Source organism: Mobula hypostoma, chromosome 4 (genome assembly GCF_963921235.1).
Source record: "Mobula hypostoma chromosome 4, sMobHyp1.1, whole genome shotgun sequence".
Lineage (NCBI taxonomy): Eukaryota > Metazoa > Chordata > Chondrichthyes > Myliobatiformes > Myliobatidae > Mobula > Mobula hypostoma.
Window position 1 is genome coordinate 11,311,810 of NC_086100.1, and position 18,066 is coordinate 11,329,875.

The following is an 18,066-nucleotide window of genomic DNA, read 5'->3' on the forward strand; positions in this document are numbered from 1 at the left end:
TCTGTTCCTATATTTTATGGTCTTATAAATATACATAAAGACTATGCCCAAGGCAGCTGTGGAGGCCAAGAATTCCACAGATTCACGACTCTCTGGCTAAAGAAATTCCTCCTCATCTCTGTTCTGAAAGGGCTCCTCTCTATTCTGAGGCTGTGTCTTCTGGTCTTAGACCTCTCCCACTATAGAGAACATCCTCTCCACATCCACTCTATCAAGGCCTTTCGCCATTTGATAGGTTTCTTTGAGGTCACCCTCATTCTTCTGAATTCTAGTGAATACAGGCCTAGGTTTGTTAGGAATAGTCATGAAACAGCAAGAAGATGACAGAAAGAGGGGGTGAACTGGAACCTATTCCTCTGCCTTTGATTTCTACAACTGACTATTAGTTTGTTTGCAACTCTTTGGTTTTAGTTTATTGGAATTGTGTATGTTTTAAAAAATTTCTTTACAAGATAGAAAAACTGAGTTTTAAATCTGTTTTAGGAATTTTGTCTGGAGTTAAACTTGTGTCACTGAAAATACTTTGTTAGCCTGGAGTATCTCCTCCTTGGTAGGGAATAGGGACCCACCACTGAAATAGTGGGTATTGGCAGATATACTTGCTGTAGAGATTTAATAGGGAAATGTACTTGTCTTTGAAGAGTAGGTAGCTACATACAACCTCCCTTTAGTGAGGCTACTTGTAGCTATCTGTATCAGATAAGGCGTAAGATCTTCATTCAAGTTTAGAGCTTCGCAAACCCAGTACTATCGAGTATTTCAGTTAACAGTTAATACAATGGGTGGAAAGGTTAGTTAACGGAAATGAGGTATTTCACTGTATGTTTTGATGTAGATATGATAAATAACCTTGAATTTTGAGTTTGGTTAAATTATTAACATCACCTATTTCTGACAGACAATGTACTGGATCCTGCAAGACAAGATACCCTTGAGACTTTTAAATAATGGAAACTTAGAAATAGTGTTAATAATACCTATTGTATACTTGATTCACTTGATTCCTAACTTTGTTTGCAGGAAGGCTTGAGGCCTGGAGATACAACCAGCACATTCTGTGGTACACCCAATTATATTGCTCCAGAGATCTTGCGAGGCGAAGATTATGGTAATCTTATTTGAATGTTCCATTTAATTCTAGCAGTTAAAAATCCACGTGTCATTTTACTCCTAGAAGGAGTAGCTGTTGGTGAGAGAATGAAGATTAGTGTTAGTATTTGCTTGCATAATTGGAGCTTCCTCTCAAGAACAAAGAAGTGAGAACTCTGTGTAATGTTTATGAATTCCCCATTGAAAAATTCATGTAGCTGCAATGGGAGATGATCACCGTCCCACCTTGTGATACATCAAAGTTGTTTGACGTTGAAAGATCATTAAGTGAAAGGAAGATTTTTTAGTATGCCCTGAAAGGTAAAGATGACCTGCAAGGAGTTTTGCTTAAGATGGTAACTGTGGCCAGAAGGTGGAATTAATTGCCACAGATGGCTGTGGAGACCAAGTCATTGTGCATATTTAAAGCGGAGGCTGATGGGTTCTTAATTAGAAAGGATGTCAAAGGTTATGGGAAGGTGGTAGGAGAATGAAAGTGAAAGGGGGAAATAAACCAGCCATGGTAGAATGGTAGAACAGTCAAGATAGGCTGAATGATCTGATTATGCTCCTGTGTATTATGGTCTTATGTGATCACGCTGTGCAAATTTATTTCCACTTCTCTGTTAGAACTTTGGCCATCACAGAGTCTCCATATCTCCAGCTTTCCATATCTTGGAAAAAAAAATCAAAGCACATCACTGAAGCTATTTTTAAAGGAAAAATTTGTACTTTGTAGTCAGTTTTAAGTGGGAATACTTCCCCATCTACTGTTAATTTTCTACCATCATCTATTTCATCATTAACAAGGACAGCATAATTTCTCAGTCGTGATGTGGTAATTTGTTTTCAGTATGACACCTGCCAAACCTTCCCAAGTGATTAGGATATCACACTGCAATATTTACATTCATAGCAAGGAGGTGGAGTACCTCATAAAATATCAGGTATCTGGGTGATGTTTATTCCACCCAGAGAATTAGTCATAACCCTGTCTGCCTGCCCTCTATTTCTTTCCTCCAACCAGTTACCAATCCTATTTTAAATGCGGACAGAGTTACAAGGTTGACAAGTAATTTGAAGGTCAATGACAGACTTTTTTTCCTTAAACTATTCAATTAGTATGAATCAGTGAGTGAATTATGGTCTGGAATACATTGCTTAAAAGCACAGTGGAAGCAGAATCATTGGTATCTTTCAAAATGAGATTTGATCAGTAACAGAGCTGGGCTGCAGGGAAAGAACAGCAGGTGGGGCACTATGCTGGGTCATTCAGAGGTGCAATGACCTCAGTGCTGTGGTATGCAATTGTATTTTGCATATTGTGACATGGAAATTAATTTTCAGTGCAGTGGAATATTTTATTAAAGGCATGATTGGACTCTTACTAAACTGATTAATGTTTTATTTAAGCTTGAGGAAATTGGGTGACTGATTAAGAATGAAATTGGTGGCTTTGTGAGTGAAGTATATTTGATCAAGCTCTTGTTGAAGGTTGTACTTTCTGGGCTTATGGGACTATGATCATGACAGCTGAGTTAAATGAAGTTGTATATTATGTTGGTTAAATATTCTAGGCCTGATATTGGGCAGTATTTGTGGGTTTTTATTTGCTGTTGATTATTTTTCATGTGATTGATGCCTCCTTTTGGCATATAATTCATTTAGAATCAAGTATAATGTAAACTGCCTACTAGTGGATTAATATAGTCAGTTGTATAATTGTAAAAACAAATGTAAAAATAGATGTAAAAATTCACTCCATTGCAGCTCCTTTGGAAAGCATAACTTGTGCAATTTTCTGCACATTGTGCAAAATTTTATCCAACAGGTTAAGGAAATGAAAAATAATTCCTTTTTGTTAATTTTGAAATTAATCAGTTATTCAATAAAATTTTAACCTTATTTATTTTTCTTGGTGGAAGCTAGGGTTGAGGGAAGAAAAATATAACCTTGACACTTACAGAAAAGATGTCCACAATCAGAAATCTTAGAGATTATGCTGAGAGAAATTTGATCCAGAACACAACAGAATTGTATGTTCAGTATTTGTTTTTGTGGGGGAATGTCAACAACAGGCCCAGTAAGTCAATGAGCCATTCATTATCCATATCTACACAGCTACATAGAGCATAACATTGGCAAAGAATTACAGGCATTTTGTTTGGCACCATCAGAAAAGGGGAATGGGGGAGATGCCAGAACAAAATTTCAAAGGCGAATTATTTTTCCAATACTCACTCTTCAGAATCAGGTTTACCATCATTATCCTATATTACATGAAATTTGTTTTGCCACAGCAGTACAGTGCAGACACAAAATTACTGTTACAAAATAAATAATTCAAATAAAGGAATGTTGAGGTAGTTTCATGGACCGTTCATAAAATTGATGGCAGAAGCGAAGAAGCTGTTTCTGAATCTTTGTGTGCAGGTCTCCAGGCTCCTGTACCTCCTCCCTGATCGTAGTAATAAGAAGAAGGCATGTTCTCAGTGATGTGAGTCTTTAATCGATGTCGCCTTCTTGAGATACTGCCTCTTGAAGATGTCTTAACAGAGGAGAGGGTTGTGTCCATTATGGAATTGACTGAGTCAGCAACTTTTTGCAGCTTCTTGCGATATTATGCATCGAAACCTCCATGCTAGGCTGTGATGCAACCTAGTTCATGTAGATTTTTGAATGGAAATCTGTTTATTTCTAGGTTTCAGTGTGGATTGGTGGGCACTGGGAGTGTTGATGTTTGAAATGATGGCAGGGAGATCACCATTTGATATAGTGGGGAGCTCTGATAATCCAGATCAGAACACAGAGGACTACCTCTTCCAAGGTATGTGACTCCTTTCTTTCATTTGTGATTTCCTTGAACAATAACTAAAACTTTTAACCAGTAGAGGGTGCTGCTTTTTAATCTGCATACTTGTACATGAATTGTCATGTGTGAAATAAAGCTTTAAACTATTTTATCAGGGTGTATTTAATGTTCCCGCAAGAGGCATCAGAGGAATTCCCTCAGATGCAAATAAATGAGAAAGGAAAATGAGCTTTCAGCTTCAAAGAGTCAAGAAGCCATGTCATTTCGAGAGCAGTAATTTTAAACTGCTTAACGATCTGATATGCAACCTGCGTTTTTAACCTTATGTGACAGGTAGATTCATTGTTTACTCTGCACAAGACTAGTTTAAAAATAAACTGAAAAAAATGTATGGTGTTGAATGTGCCATTGTACAATGGAAGGTTGCAGTACCTTAAGAAGCCATCTTCTTTGGCAGACATTCAAACTTGAGGATGACTTATTTCCACGTCAGTTCTCTGTATTCCGAGGTGGCTGATGAATATTGTGTGGAAACCAGTCTCTTCTGCAGATGGGGCAGGAGGTTAGTGGTTGGGATTGATGTAATCCTCCTTCTGTTAACACCAAAATGTTTATTTGTTTAGAAATACAGCATGATAAAAGGCCCCGGCCCATTAAGCCTGGGCTGCCCAAATACACCCAAGTGACTAATTAGCGTACTGCCCATACATCTTTGGAATGTGGGAAGAAACCTGAGCACTCAGATAAAACCCATGTGGTCAAAGGGAGAACATCAAAACTCTTTCAGACAGCAGCAGGAATTGAACCTGGATCGCTGGTTCTGTATAGCTTTCCGCTGGTTGCTGTGCTGCCATGGTGCCCTATATACATGAGGTTTGCAGTTCCATCCTGAGTATTCCCTCAACACTTAGAGCAGTCGGGAGCCATTAATTCCCAGAAGTCAGTTGCAATAGTGTATCTTTTTCTAAGTGCTTGACTCTTTCAACCTTTTCCTCTGGTAATATTTTCCCAGGACAAAGTGGTGTATCTGTTAGAGAGCCAGAGTCCATCTTTTCCAGGGTATTACTGAGACCCTCTGGAGGGTGATAGAGCAGATTGGTGGAAATCTTTGGGGTATGTTTAATGCTAATCCCCTTGTATGCTTCAATGAATGAACCATTGATGAATTGGAGTTTGGCCTCTGAGCATGTGGAAGCATTGTCTGGCTATTGTAGTTCGACTACTGTAGTGCTAATGAATTTTCTTAGAAAAATGGATAGTATGGAATTGTATGACCATCAGTTCTCTTGATGAGGCCTCAACCTGTTTTTTTTGGGACAACACCAAATGATAACTAGGCTCCAGGCGTAGAGGTGCAGTATACCAGCCTTGACTTGGCTGTACACACTTCTTAATGAAATGGCAGTGGGTTTAAGTCCAAAGTTAAAGTCATAAGCCACCTTGGTTGATATGTAGCAAACACAGTCTGAAGGTTCTAGAATCTGTAGCAAAGAACAACCTGCTGGAGGAGTTCAACTCAAGCAGGCCAGACACCTTTCCTATGATGGGAGAGTCTAGGGCCAGAGAGTATATAGCCTTGGATTACAAGGATGTCCCTTTAGAATAGAGATGCAGAGGAATTTCTTTAGCCAGAGGATGGTGAATCTGTGGAATTATTGCTATGGCTGTGGAAGCCGTCATTGGGTATATTTAAAATAGAAGTTGACAGGTTCTTGATTCAAAGGTTAAAGGAAAAGGCAGGAAACTGGAATTAAGAGGGATAATAAATCAGCCATAATCGAATGTCAGCGAGACTGAATAGGTCTGTGATCTTCATAAACTGATCCAATCTTGCCCAGGCATTTCCTGAAAGGGAACATGCCTTTTGAAGTCTGACTGTGTCTCGCCTTGCTGTAAGTGATCCAGCAAGCTCCGAATTTCTGGTCTAAGTTTCATTCATTACAACCATGACCAGTCTGAAAATGAAGTACTTCATCTCAAGCTGTATGTTATATAAATGTTAGTTCTTGGACAAAACTAAGTTTAAATGCCTGTGTATCTCATTTAAGGAACAGTTGGGATGCTATCAATTGTCTTTTAATCCATGCATTGTGAGCAAACAATTACACTGCCTAAATGGCAGGAGGAGTCTGTCACTCCTCAAGCCTCCTCCACTTATCCAGTCACATCAAAGCCCAGAAAATGGAAATAGAAACAAGTTAACACCACTACTTTATCACTTCGTCAGTCACCTTTTGTACAGATACTCTTGTACCTAGCGTACTTTATGCACATGTAATCAGTTTCTGTACATAAGCTAATCTTATGTATTAACTGTATATTTGTTTTTTATTATGTTCTTTATGCTTATTGTATTTTTTTGTGCTGCATGCAGTCCAGGGATTTTGTTTTTTCTTTGCACTTGTGTACTGATGAAAGTCAATAAACAATCTTGATTAACAGCCATGAACACCATGCAAAATGCTGGATGATCTCAACAGGTCAGGCTGCATCCATGGAAAGGAATAAACCATTGACACTTTGGGCCAGGACCCTTCATCAGGACTGGAAGGGGGACAAGCCAGATCCGAAAGGTTGAGAAAGGAAAGGGGTACAACCTCATTCCCTGTATACCTCTATCCCCCACTCCTTCCCCTCCTCCACTTCCCTAATCTGGTTTATTCCCCTTTCCTTCCAGTCCTGATGAAATATCTCAGCATGAAACGTCAACTGTTTATTCCCCTCCGTGTATGCCTGACCTGCTGAGTTCCTTCAGCATTTTGTGTGTGTTACTCTAGATTTCCAGCATCAGCAGAATCTCTTGTGTACAGTTACTTATGCTGAGAAAAAGAGGGCTGATCTGTGCATCTGAGTTTTACTTCTAATAGGGTGACACTAACCAGTTCCTATGTTGTTAGTAAACTCGGGCAATTGGCCATGAAGGGTAGGGTGTGGTTGTCTTTTGACACTTAGCAAACCAACTTTTACTTCAACATTTTATAGGAAAGAATGTGAGAAAATGAAATTAAGCTGTAATATGCCTTAGTAGTTGATAGCAGTACACAGTTTTTTTATTTTATGACTTGCTGACGTCATCACTATCAATTTCTATTGTTATAAAGCCTTCTTGGAACCACATCTGCTCTAACTCACCAATATTAATATACATCTCTTGGCTCAGAGGAACAACATTTTGATTGCGTCATTTGAGTTCTGCTATGTAATTGTTAGTTGGTGTAGTTTGATCGTGCTGTGATTCTTTTCAAAATAAGATAAAGTGTACATATTTATACAGTAAGAAGTTTTAATGAGACTACATCAGAGTTTTCAAGATCTTATGGTGTGAATTAACTGCTATGTTATATGTTCTGATCAGTTCTGCAACTTGGGACTTGTACTCACTGAGCACAAGATAGACCAGGAGTTCAAATGTAACTATTGTGCTAAAAAATCTGTGCACTTGTATCATGCTGAGATGGATATTTTTCTTCATCTAAGAAAAAGTAACGAGCATACCATAGCAAATAATTTGTCAGAGTTAATCTCATTTGTATCTCTTAGAATCTTGAAAATACTAAAACGTGTTTTGTCTTTCCCTGATACTAATTATCTTTTAATATTTAAAGGTTCAGGACCATTGTGCTCTTTAGTTTTTCTTTAGAACATACATTTGTCAAATGCACAATTCCTAATAGTTCTTAAAAAATCAAATCTTACTGGAAGTTAATTGTCAAGGAGTACAAGATGATGAGCATACAGTTAGGATTTGTGTTGACAATAGCTGAAGCATCATATGTGGGGATAGTATGTGTTCTTGGCACGCTGCTAATTCGAGCTTGTACCTTTGTGCATTTCAGTCATTTTGGAAAAACAAATACGAATTCCACGCTCGCTCTCTGTCAAAGCTGCAAGTGTATTAAAGGGATTTCTCAATAAGGTATTGGTTTCTGACTAGTGGTATTGTCGTATTTAATGATTGAATCTTCTAGAAAGGTAAAACAATATTCTTCATCCTGTGAACCTCAAATTGTTTTGTTGAGGACATAAACCCAGTAATGACCAATTACTTAGTCTGCTGATGCTTATGAGCTAAATTCTCAAAACAAGTATTTGAAGCAGAATTAGCAGTTACCTGGGCTGAATTTCACTACATTTGTTGAAAGCAAATCATGCCGAACTAGACAAATTTTTTGAGCTTAAGTAACAGAAAAGTGCTATGGGAATGCAGTTGGTATAAATGGACTTGCAAAAAGCATATATGCTGCCATAGTAGTCTGGTTAACAAGATTTAAAACCATGGAATACAAGGGGTTGCAGAGATATGGATGGAAAATCAGTTAAGTAGACAGCAACAATGGTAGTGAAAGGATGTTCCTCTGACAGGATGTGGGTGTGTATGGCATTCTCCTAAGGTCCACAGTAGAATAACACATACAAGCTGCTGGAGAAACTCAATAGGTCAGGCAGCACAAGTGAAATAAATGAATAAACAGTCAATATTTCTGGCTGAACCCCTTCATCATGACTGGAAAGGAAGGGGGAAGAAGCCAGAATAAAAAAGTCGAGGAAGGGGAATGAGTACAAACTATAGAAGGTAATAGGTGAAGCCAGGTGGATGGGAGATGAAGTGAGAAGCTGGGAAGTGATGAAGGTAAAGGGCTGGAGAAGGAGGAATCTGATAGGAGAGGAGAGTGGGACCATGGGAGAAGGTGAAGGAGGAGGGGAACTAGGGTGAAGTGATGCTGCTTTCTTGAATATAAATTCATGACTTGGGTGTGCAAGGCACTCATTTCAAATTTGCAAATGAGACAAATGTTGTTGACTCCCATTGGTAATCTGGATGATGTTAGACAGCAAAGAGATGTAGGCACACTGGTGGAATGGGCTGAGAGTTTATGACCAAAGATGTTTTTATACCCACTGAGTAATTTGGGTTCAGTATCCAAGGAGTATGTAAGGAGATTTAATTGCAATATTCAAAAATAAGTTGTATCTGAAAGGGAAAATAAATTTGTAGGGCTATGGAATGGGAGCAGGAGAGTGAGATTTGCTTGATGGCATTTAAATAGAAATGAAACAGACTTGACAGGCTGACTGGATGCGCTTTACACCGTAACCCTTCAGTATATCTGTGAATGCAGTGTTGAAGTGTGGTCAAGGTGTTAAGAGGCTGAGAGGAAGTTTGGGTAGCTCAAGTTTCCTGATGCTTCTGAGGAAATGCCAGTGGTTACTCCAGAACTATTGGGATTTCCTGAAGGTCCAAGTAAAAGAATCCTGTCAGCATACATCAGAATATATAAAACTGAATGTACAACCAAGACTTCACAGTTTCTTTGTGTTTGTGATATTTGCACCTGTTCATGGTGCTGTACTTGGGAATGGCCAGTGATCTACTGATTTGTATTAGTTAAATTCCAAATGTTGCTTGCTTTCATAAGATGACCTTTGCATTTCTCTTACAATCTTATTTGTGCTTTATTTCAGGATCCCGCAGAACGACTCGGATGTCACCCACAGACAGGATTCGCAGATATTCAGGGAAATTCTTTCTTCCGCAATGTAGACTGGGACTTGGTGAGTGTGGAACAAATTACTGGAATAAAATGCGTGATATTTCAACTAGATCACTCTTCCTTGTAGGTCATCTTATAGAGTCATAGAGTACTACAGCACAGAAATATCTAGTCTGTGCTCAATTGTTGTTCTGCCTAGTCCCATTGACCTGTACCTGAACGATAGCCTCCATACTTCTCCCATCTATCTACCTATCTAAATTTCCTTTAACTGTTGAAATAGAACCCGCATACACCACTTCCGCTTGCAGTTCGTTACACGCTCTCACCATCCTCTGAGTGAAGAAGTTCTCTCTACCCGCCCCCCCCCCCCCCCCCCAAACCTTGGGCTCCACTTATCTTTCACTCTTAACCCATGACCTCTAGTACTAGTTTCGCCCAACCTCTATATGCCTTATAATTTTGAATACTTGAGGTGCCTGGGTAGGATAAATGCAAGCATTCATATAGAACGATTATAGCATGAAAGGGGATATTTAGCCCATCATTTATGGATTGCCTTGCTACCAAGTGGGGTGTCTAAGTCCACTAGCCACTTCTCGATAATCTTGTAATTTTTTTCTTCATTGCATATTTATTCATTTCCCTCTTAATGGCCACAGTCAATCATACCTCCCTAAAGTCTACGGGTATTGCATTTCAGATTCCATCCAAACTCTGCAAAACAAATTCCACATTCGCTTTCCAATGATAATATGCCTGTGACCCTTGGTTCAGACACTCTACCAAAAGGAACAGCCATCTTTACTGTTTCGTCAGTCTAGACCCTTCATATCAAATACTGTTTTGACAAAACTACTCTCAGCTCCTCTAATTTGTCATACAGCATGGAAACAGAGTCTTTGACCCAACTGATATATGCTGTGATGCCCAGTGAGCTAATCTCATCTGCCTGTATTTGGCCCATAGCCCTCTTAACCTCTCATATCGATACACTTATCAAAATGTCTTTTAAGTGTTGCTAATGTGCCTGCCTGAACCACTATTTGACCTTGTAGCTGCTGTCTCATCTCAGGAACCATTCTTGTGAATCTTTTCGAAACTCTCTGACAGATGTGAGGCGATCTAAATTGGCTGCTTAAAACAACCAATAAATGATGAGTGACTTGCTTGGCAAAGGCCAGAAATGTGTATGCCATATTAACCATATTTTCAACCTGTCCTGCCTCTTGCAATGAAGTGCATCCTTAGCCCCAGATCTCTCTGCCCCTCTCCCTAGTTTACAGTCCCTTAATTCAGGAGAGCCTATCTCTGTCTCAGCTGACCATGAAATCATCTTCCTCCAAAATGGAATTCTGGCTCAGGCCCATTTTGGTGGAGGAGGTGGAGTCAGTAGGAGGATGGGCGAATGGAGAGGATGAGGAAATGGGTTGATGAGGACAGAGAACAAAGGACTCCTGTCTGAAGCAATTTATGGGATTTGGGGCATCAAAATAATCAAAAGATCTGATCTCAGAGTATGTTAAGATCTTTTCAAGGCTTTGTCAGTGAGAGTTTGGAAGCATTTTAAAGAACAAGTGATCTGAAGTAGGCCATGACAGAGTACATACACAAGTCTAAAATGGAAAAGGGAAGTGGATTTTTTAGCAACAAACAATCTGCTGGAAGAACTCTTAAGTCATCTATGGAAAGGAAAGGAATTATTGATGTCTTAGGGCAAAACTTTGCATCACAGCTGAGTAGAGAGGTGAGGGTGGCAAATATATAGTGGGGAAGGGAAATGCCCAGGCCAACAATTCCTTCCCACAACCTGCTGCCCCCCAATCACAGATGCAGCTCGACCCACTGTGCTGTTCAGCAGATTGCTTGTTGTTCTACATTCCAGTATTTGCAGTCTTCTGTCTTCATGTGGATTTTTCAATTGGCTGATAAATGGGAGAGGTCCGCACTGTAACCAGCATTCTGTGCAATTTCTCAGTTATGCTCCACAAAAATATGATTCTTGTTGGGAGTGCCAGCCTGAAAGTTTTGGAGAAATACTTAAAAAGATTTGTGATCAGCTTTATCAATTAATACCGGTACAAGCAGTGGATCCTGGTCCTGTGAAATGTATGCTACAAGGGAGATCAGCTACTCAGTCAAGTCAGAAATGGAGTCAATTTGGTAACTGTATTTCCAGATGGTCTGTTGTTTGTAGGTTACAACTCTTTAAATGATCAAGTGGGCACTTTTTAAATATGATATAAGACCATGAGACATGGGAGCAGAATTGGGGTATTTGGCCCATTGAGTCAGCTCCACCAGCGTGACTGATTTATCAACCCCCTCAACCAACTCTTCTGCCTTCTCTCTGTAACCTTTAACGCCCTTACTATCAACCTCAGCTTTAAATATACCCAATGATTTGGATAAGGCAATGAAAACAGATGAGTTCCTATTTCTGCCATCTTTTTAAATGGTGAATTTCAGGCCTTTTTACTGTTGGGAGTTAAAAGCTTTCCCCATTTCCCTCTAAACTCCCTGCTGATTAACCTCTCTATCTGTCCCATTGTAAATATGACCAATTTTTTTAAAAGTCCTTTCTGTCTGTGTTCCCTGGATCTCATAATCTGCCACTCCCATGAAATCTCTCCTCAGCCTCCTTTTCCCTAACTAATGTAGAATCAATCAAATGAACAACAAAGCAATGCTTGAAGAATTTGGCAGGTGAAACGCCATCTGTGGAGGCAAAGGATATAAATGGATTTCGGATGTTCTATAGAGGAACACCTCATATCCTGTCTTGGTAGTCTCCAATGTGATGTCACTAACATCAATTTCTCTTACCATCTACCCACCCTTATTGTTTTTTCCCTTATCCTTTTGACTCTTTGATCCAGATTTTCAGTCACTTAATTTTTGCTTTTCCCCTTTGTGCAACTGAGCCGCCGACAGTGCCCGGACTCCCCGCAGGAACATACACCCCCACTGTTTTCCGTACAGTCTTTTCACAAGAAATATCCTACAGCTGGCAGAATGCAAGCAACCACATAATGTAGCAAAATGAAATTTAATTCAGGTGAGAATTAAACTATTTTATTGCTGCCTCTCTAGATGGAACAAAGACAGATCATTCCACCTTTCAAGCCACACATCTCTGGTGAATATGGACTTGACAACTTTGACTCACAGTTCACGAACGAACCAGTCCAGCTCACTCCAGATGATGAGTAAGTAGCAATCATACTCACTCACTTTTCTTTGTTCTCTGTAAGAATCAAAGAGATTACATTTCTCTGCAAAAGTCTTGGGCACATATGTATAGCTAGGGTGCCAAAGATGTGCCAGTACTATAGACTGCTGCAAAAAAAAACATATTTCATGACCTATGTCAGTGATGATAAATAGGATTCTGATATGGGTCTCTATTGTGGACTGACAGTGGGGAATCTTGGTTGGGAGAAGGAGAAGGGAGTGGGAAGCACCAGAGAGACATTCTGTAATGATCAATATTTGGAATCAAATGACCTTGCTGGGTGTGTCTGCACCCATGCCACACACCACCCACCACCGCCCCAGCACTACTTCTCTGCCACCGCCCCCACTCCCCAAAACCGAGGTGGCACTCCACCCATGTTATCCTTGGCCAGATCTATAGACTTGTTCTCCACTCTATGTTGACAAATACTGTACTGTGCAAATGTCTTGGGCACCCTCTCTGTGTGTGTGTGTGTGTATACAGACACAGGCCGAGAGAGACGCACACATTCACTCACTCAGAGACATGCACAACCACACCCACTTTTTGTTTTGTCTCAGTACTTGGATTGATGAGTGTTCAATTAAATTCTGCCCAACCCCAAGTTAGAAACTCAGCTGAAGTTGCTATACCTTTATCAGGATAAATTATTCGTGCTTTTAGTACTCCCAATTGGCATCAGTTTGTATTCTAATTACAAGTATGTTGCAAAGGAAGTGGGGAGACTTTGAGCAGCTGTTACACTGGCACTTTCTCAAATGGTACCTCAACCAGAAACATTTGTATGGTTTTGAACTAGATTTGTTCTACAAAAGATAGTGAATTTAATATTGGGTTAAATCAAAATTTAGCCAGTATTGTTTGATTAAAATCTGTGTTAAGAGTTAGTTCATTCTGTCTGTTGTGCGCTTTCCAACACGTGTCCAGTTTTTTCTGTACCTCAAACGCAAGCCATTCTGCAGATGTTAGATATCCTAAGTAATATGCACAAAATGCTAGAGAAATTCAGCAGGTCAGGTAGCATCAATGGAAAGGAATTAACAGTCCTGCCACTTAATTAGAACTGGGAGCGCATCAGCCTGAAATGTTGACTGGTTATTCCTTTCCATAGATGCTACCTGGCCTGCTGAGTGTATCCAGTATTTTCGGTGTATAGTCCTGTACCTTTCCTGTTCCCAGTAGCTGTGTAAAACGTTCCATTTTATGTGTGCATCCACTTCTATTTTAATACTGAGTTGGCTTCAGAATGCACTCTCTGACGATGCTTTACTGATCAAGTTCTATCAAACTGCAATTCCTGCCCCGGTATAATTTTGAACAGATATTTTTGTTCCAAGGATGAACAATCCCAGTTTATTTTTTCAATTGCTTCCTTGTCGATTGAACAATGGGCAATGAAAAGTATGTTAAGCCTATGCCTAGATTTTAAAAATAAAGATTTTAAGCCAGCTATTACAATTTGTCAATGATGTTACATTTGAAAATGCTTACCACCAGACTCTGACAACTTTTATCCCGCTGCTATCAAACTCTTGAACAGACCTCTTGTGTGCTAAAGATGAATTCTTCTTCTAATCTCTCTTGTTGTGGCACTTGCACTCTGTTTACCGTCACTGTATCTTCTCTGTAACTGCAGCACTATATTCTACATTGTTTTTATTACCTGTCTGTAGTTAGACTCAGTAGCCACTTTATTAGGTACTAGAGTGGAGCCTGTTGTGGTCTTCTGCTGCTGTAGCCCATCCACTTCAAGGCATTCAGAGATGTCTTCTGCACATCAGTGTTGTAATGTATGGCTATTTGAATTACTGTCACCTTCTTGACAGTTTGAACCTGTCTGGCCTTTCTCCTCTGACCTCTCTCATTTACGAAGCATTTTCACCGGCAGAATTGCTGCTCACTGGATGTTTTGTTTTTAACATTAATTCTCTAAACTCTAGAGACTGTGTGAAAACACTAGGAGATCAGCAATTTCTGAGGTACCCAAACCATCCCGTCTGGCACCAACAATCATTCCGTGGTCAAAGTTACTTAGATCACATTTCTTCCCCGTTCTGATGTTTGGTCTGAACAACAACTGAACCTCTTAGCCATGTCTGCATGCTATTATGCATTGAGTTGCTGCCACATGATTGGCTGTTTAGATATTTACCTGATAAAGTGGTCACTGAGTGTATTTATGCCATCATCTGTGTAGATGGTACACAAAAGGTTTTCACTGCATCTTGGTTCTTGAGACAATATACCAATGTGTCATTTGTATCAATGGCCAACACAATCTAGAGGTTGTGCTTGGGGAACCCAATAGTATTGCCATGCTTCCAGCGCCGACACAGCATGCCCATAGCTTACTGCCTCTAACCCCTACGTCTTTGGAATGTGAGAGGAAACTGGAGTACCCAGAGGACCCAAGTTGTGGGCAGAACCCTTATAGCCTGCAGCGGGAATTGAACCCCTGATTGCTTTGGCAGTAGAGCATTGCACTAACCACTACTCTGCCATGCCACCTAATTTATAGCCAATGAACCTGCTGCCAGATAATCTGCTAATCCTCCATCATATTGTCTAACAATCTAATGAGGCAATTGTCCATAAAAGGTTGTAGTGCAGTGAAAATGGTTTCTCAGCAGATCATTTGCTGTAAACATTATCTAAACCTCACAGGTAACAATTAAATGCAATAACTACCAGACTTGCAGGAAGAAAAGGTTTATCAGTGATGATTTGATCTCTCATTTGTGAAATTGACAGAAAACTTCATTCCACGGTGTAGTGCATGAACACAAAAATAATGGCTCCTGGATTTCTGATCTTCCTTTTCTTTTCATAGTGATGCTGTCAAGAAAATTGACCAGTCAGAATTTGAAGGCTTCGAATACATCAATCCCCTCCTGATGTCGGCTGAAGAATGTGTCTGAGTTGCTGACGTCTGTGCATTCTGGCCAGTGCCTCCAACCTTGCATGTGGAAGAGCTGAAAACAACAAATGCCTTGCTTTAACAGCCAAACCCTTTCCCCTCTGCAGCTGATGGTTTGAGAATTCTCATCCCAACCCTTGTCCAAAAAGTAGGGATGAGTACCTCTATTTCTTTCAATGTAGCCATAAGCTGTAGAATAATTGAGAGCTCATCCTCTGCAGTTGGGAGTCAACCTTTTTCTTCCCCCATTATTCCCAGTTGACTCTAAATCAGTGGACAGAAAAATTTGTGTGGGGAGTGCAAATGATACCTTGACTTTTAGCTATGAATGTGTTTTGTAAACCATTGCTGGAGACACCTGTGTGGGAAGTTCACTTTATCTTCCTGGTGTGAAACAAAATCTTACAGGCTTAACGTAAAGGTTTTGCTTGCTCTCTTCCACCCCCCACCCCAACACCTCCACCTGCCTATTGACAGTGGTATTGCTCAGGGAGATGGCAGCTGTGGCTTTGACTAAAATGCTTCTGCTGTACAGCATTGCTCTTATTTACTGATGTTGGGAGGAGGAAAGCATTTTACAGCGTTCTTCTGCCTTCTGGCATGATGCCAGCAGGATGTGTACAGAAATAGATTTCCACTAATTGGGTCGGTCAATTTATTTAGTCAATCATTAGATGTTAAGTTATCACATTTTTGGGGGTCACAGATTAACAAACAGTACAAAAGAAAAAGTGCACAAACATACTGTGACTATACGTGTCTGTACTGCTGTGAAAGGTGTCTTTTTTAATTTGAATATAAAATTGTATTCTGTACCATAGTGTGTCGATTGAGATTTTCAATCCTGCCACTGTAGTCCACTGAAACCAAGCCTTTTGGATGATGTGCTGGCTAAGAAACAATGAAATTTGGGGAATGATATTGTCACATGGTTCTACTTTACATACAAATGACTCACTTCCTGTTTGTAGCATCTACAGATAATATCACAAGCCCAAAACACTGCTTTTCTGGGAGCTGCTATTCTGTTTGCTTATATGCAAGTGAAAGATGCATACTTTCCTCCCTCGGTGAAGGGTTAAATCCACATTTTAATATATATGTAAATGCAAGTAAATTATTCACCCACAGTTTACACTGTACAACATTTGAGTTCTTGTATCCTCTTCATACTCGGCTGGTTTATGCTATTGTAGAATTACCAACAACAGACATGAGGTCCCAAGCAAAGATTCTGATAATTAGCCATTTCAAGTCTTCACAATTTAACTCTTGCACAAAGAGAGCAGAATTGCCCATCTCATATAAGAATTTTTTTTACAGTTGGTAAATTCAAATCTCAGTTAAAGATGTGTCCTATTAATTTTTTCATCTTTATTCCATTACTTGATCCAACAGCTAATTAGAAGAGATTTAGCATATTGCAGCAAACTGCTGCTCTTTCCTTCCTCCAGCCATATTTCCATTCCCAGCCCCTCCCCTCCCCCATCATTTTACTTTATTATGGACATCTGAGTTTGATTTTATAAATTCTGAGAATTTTGTTTCAAAAAATTAAATCCTGGTCATCATCTCTTCAGACTTGTAAGTATTTCTCAAATTCTGTTTGGTGGTGTTTTGTATTTAACTACTTAATCTTCAAACTGCAAGTGTGATATTAAGTTCTTGCTTGCTGTCCTTCTGAAGGAGAACATCCCCTCAAAAGTGAGCAAAATGGAGGCCCTGTAGCTCTTTTTGCTCTGCTTTAAAACTGTGGCTTTTCATTTGGCCAGAATGAGATGCTGGTTGCAGACACCTCCTGAATGGCTGTACCCAGTTTATAATGATGAACCCAGTTAAATGCAGTTTCTTTTGTCTATTATTCAGGAAATTTAAACAAATAGTGCCAGATGTGTTCTAGGATGTTGGGATTGGAATTTGTACTTTCCATTTTTGTAATAAACAGAACCATTTCATTTAACGTCTGAGAAGAAAGCTGCTTTTAGTGCTCAGTAATCCAGTCCAGGACATTTCCATTGCTTTAAATGTGCCCAACTGCTTAAGGTGAGCTGAGAATGAATTTGAGGCCATAATTCTAGATCATCATTGTTCAACAAACATGGAGGCCCTTTTAATCTCGGTTTAGTAATCTCACCCTTTGTGGGCACTAGTAAACCTACGTGCTACAAAAATTGGCTGGATTTGGGACATGTCAAAGCAATTGTCTAGCGTGGTATGGAGTTGTGCAGTATGAGAATGTTAGGAATTTCTTAACTGTCTTTCCCTTTCCCCAACATTGTTCAAGGTACTAACTCTTACCAGAGAAGGAAATCTTGCATTTAGACCCCTATTTCAGATTGGGATATGATCAGTGTTGAAGATCAGTTATTGCCAAGACAAAAGGAAGTACATACACTTGCACAGTGAATTTGGTATGATCTCTAATGCTCATTTGTCCTGGATGCTTATAATTTAGCTTCTTATCCATCTAGGTCAGTATTTGACCTTCCAGAATGTTCACTGTCAATTAGCAAATTAT

The 18,066-nt window shown here is 39.7% G+C and overlaps 1 protein-coding gene across 1 annotated transcript in view; it reads left to right on the plus strand.

Annotated features, from left to right (window-relative positions):
* Positions 1-17,114, plus strand: part of prkci (protein kinase C, iota) — a 129,433-nt gene extending 112,319 nt beyond the window's left edge. The window contains exons 14-19 of the mRNA XM_063045310.1: positions 1,021-1,108; positions 3,791-3,916; positions 7,738-7,817; positions 9,365-9,454; positions 12,487-12,602; positions 15,462-17,114. Of these exons, the coding sequence (XP_062901380.1) occupies positions 1,021-1,108; positions 3,791-3,916; positions 7,738-7,817; positions 9,365-9,454; positions 12,487-12,602; positions 15,462-15,549 (588 nt within the window). The 3' untranslated portion in view covers positions 15,550-17,114. The remainder of the gene's footprint in view (positions 1-1,020; positions 1,109-3,790; positions 3,917-7,737; positions 7,818-9,364; positions 9,455-12,486; positions 12,603-15,461) is intronic.
* The last annotated feature ends 952 nt before the right edge of the window (positions 17,115-18,066 follow it).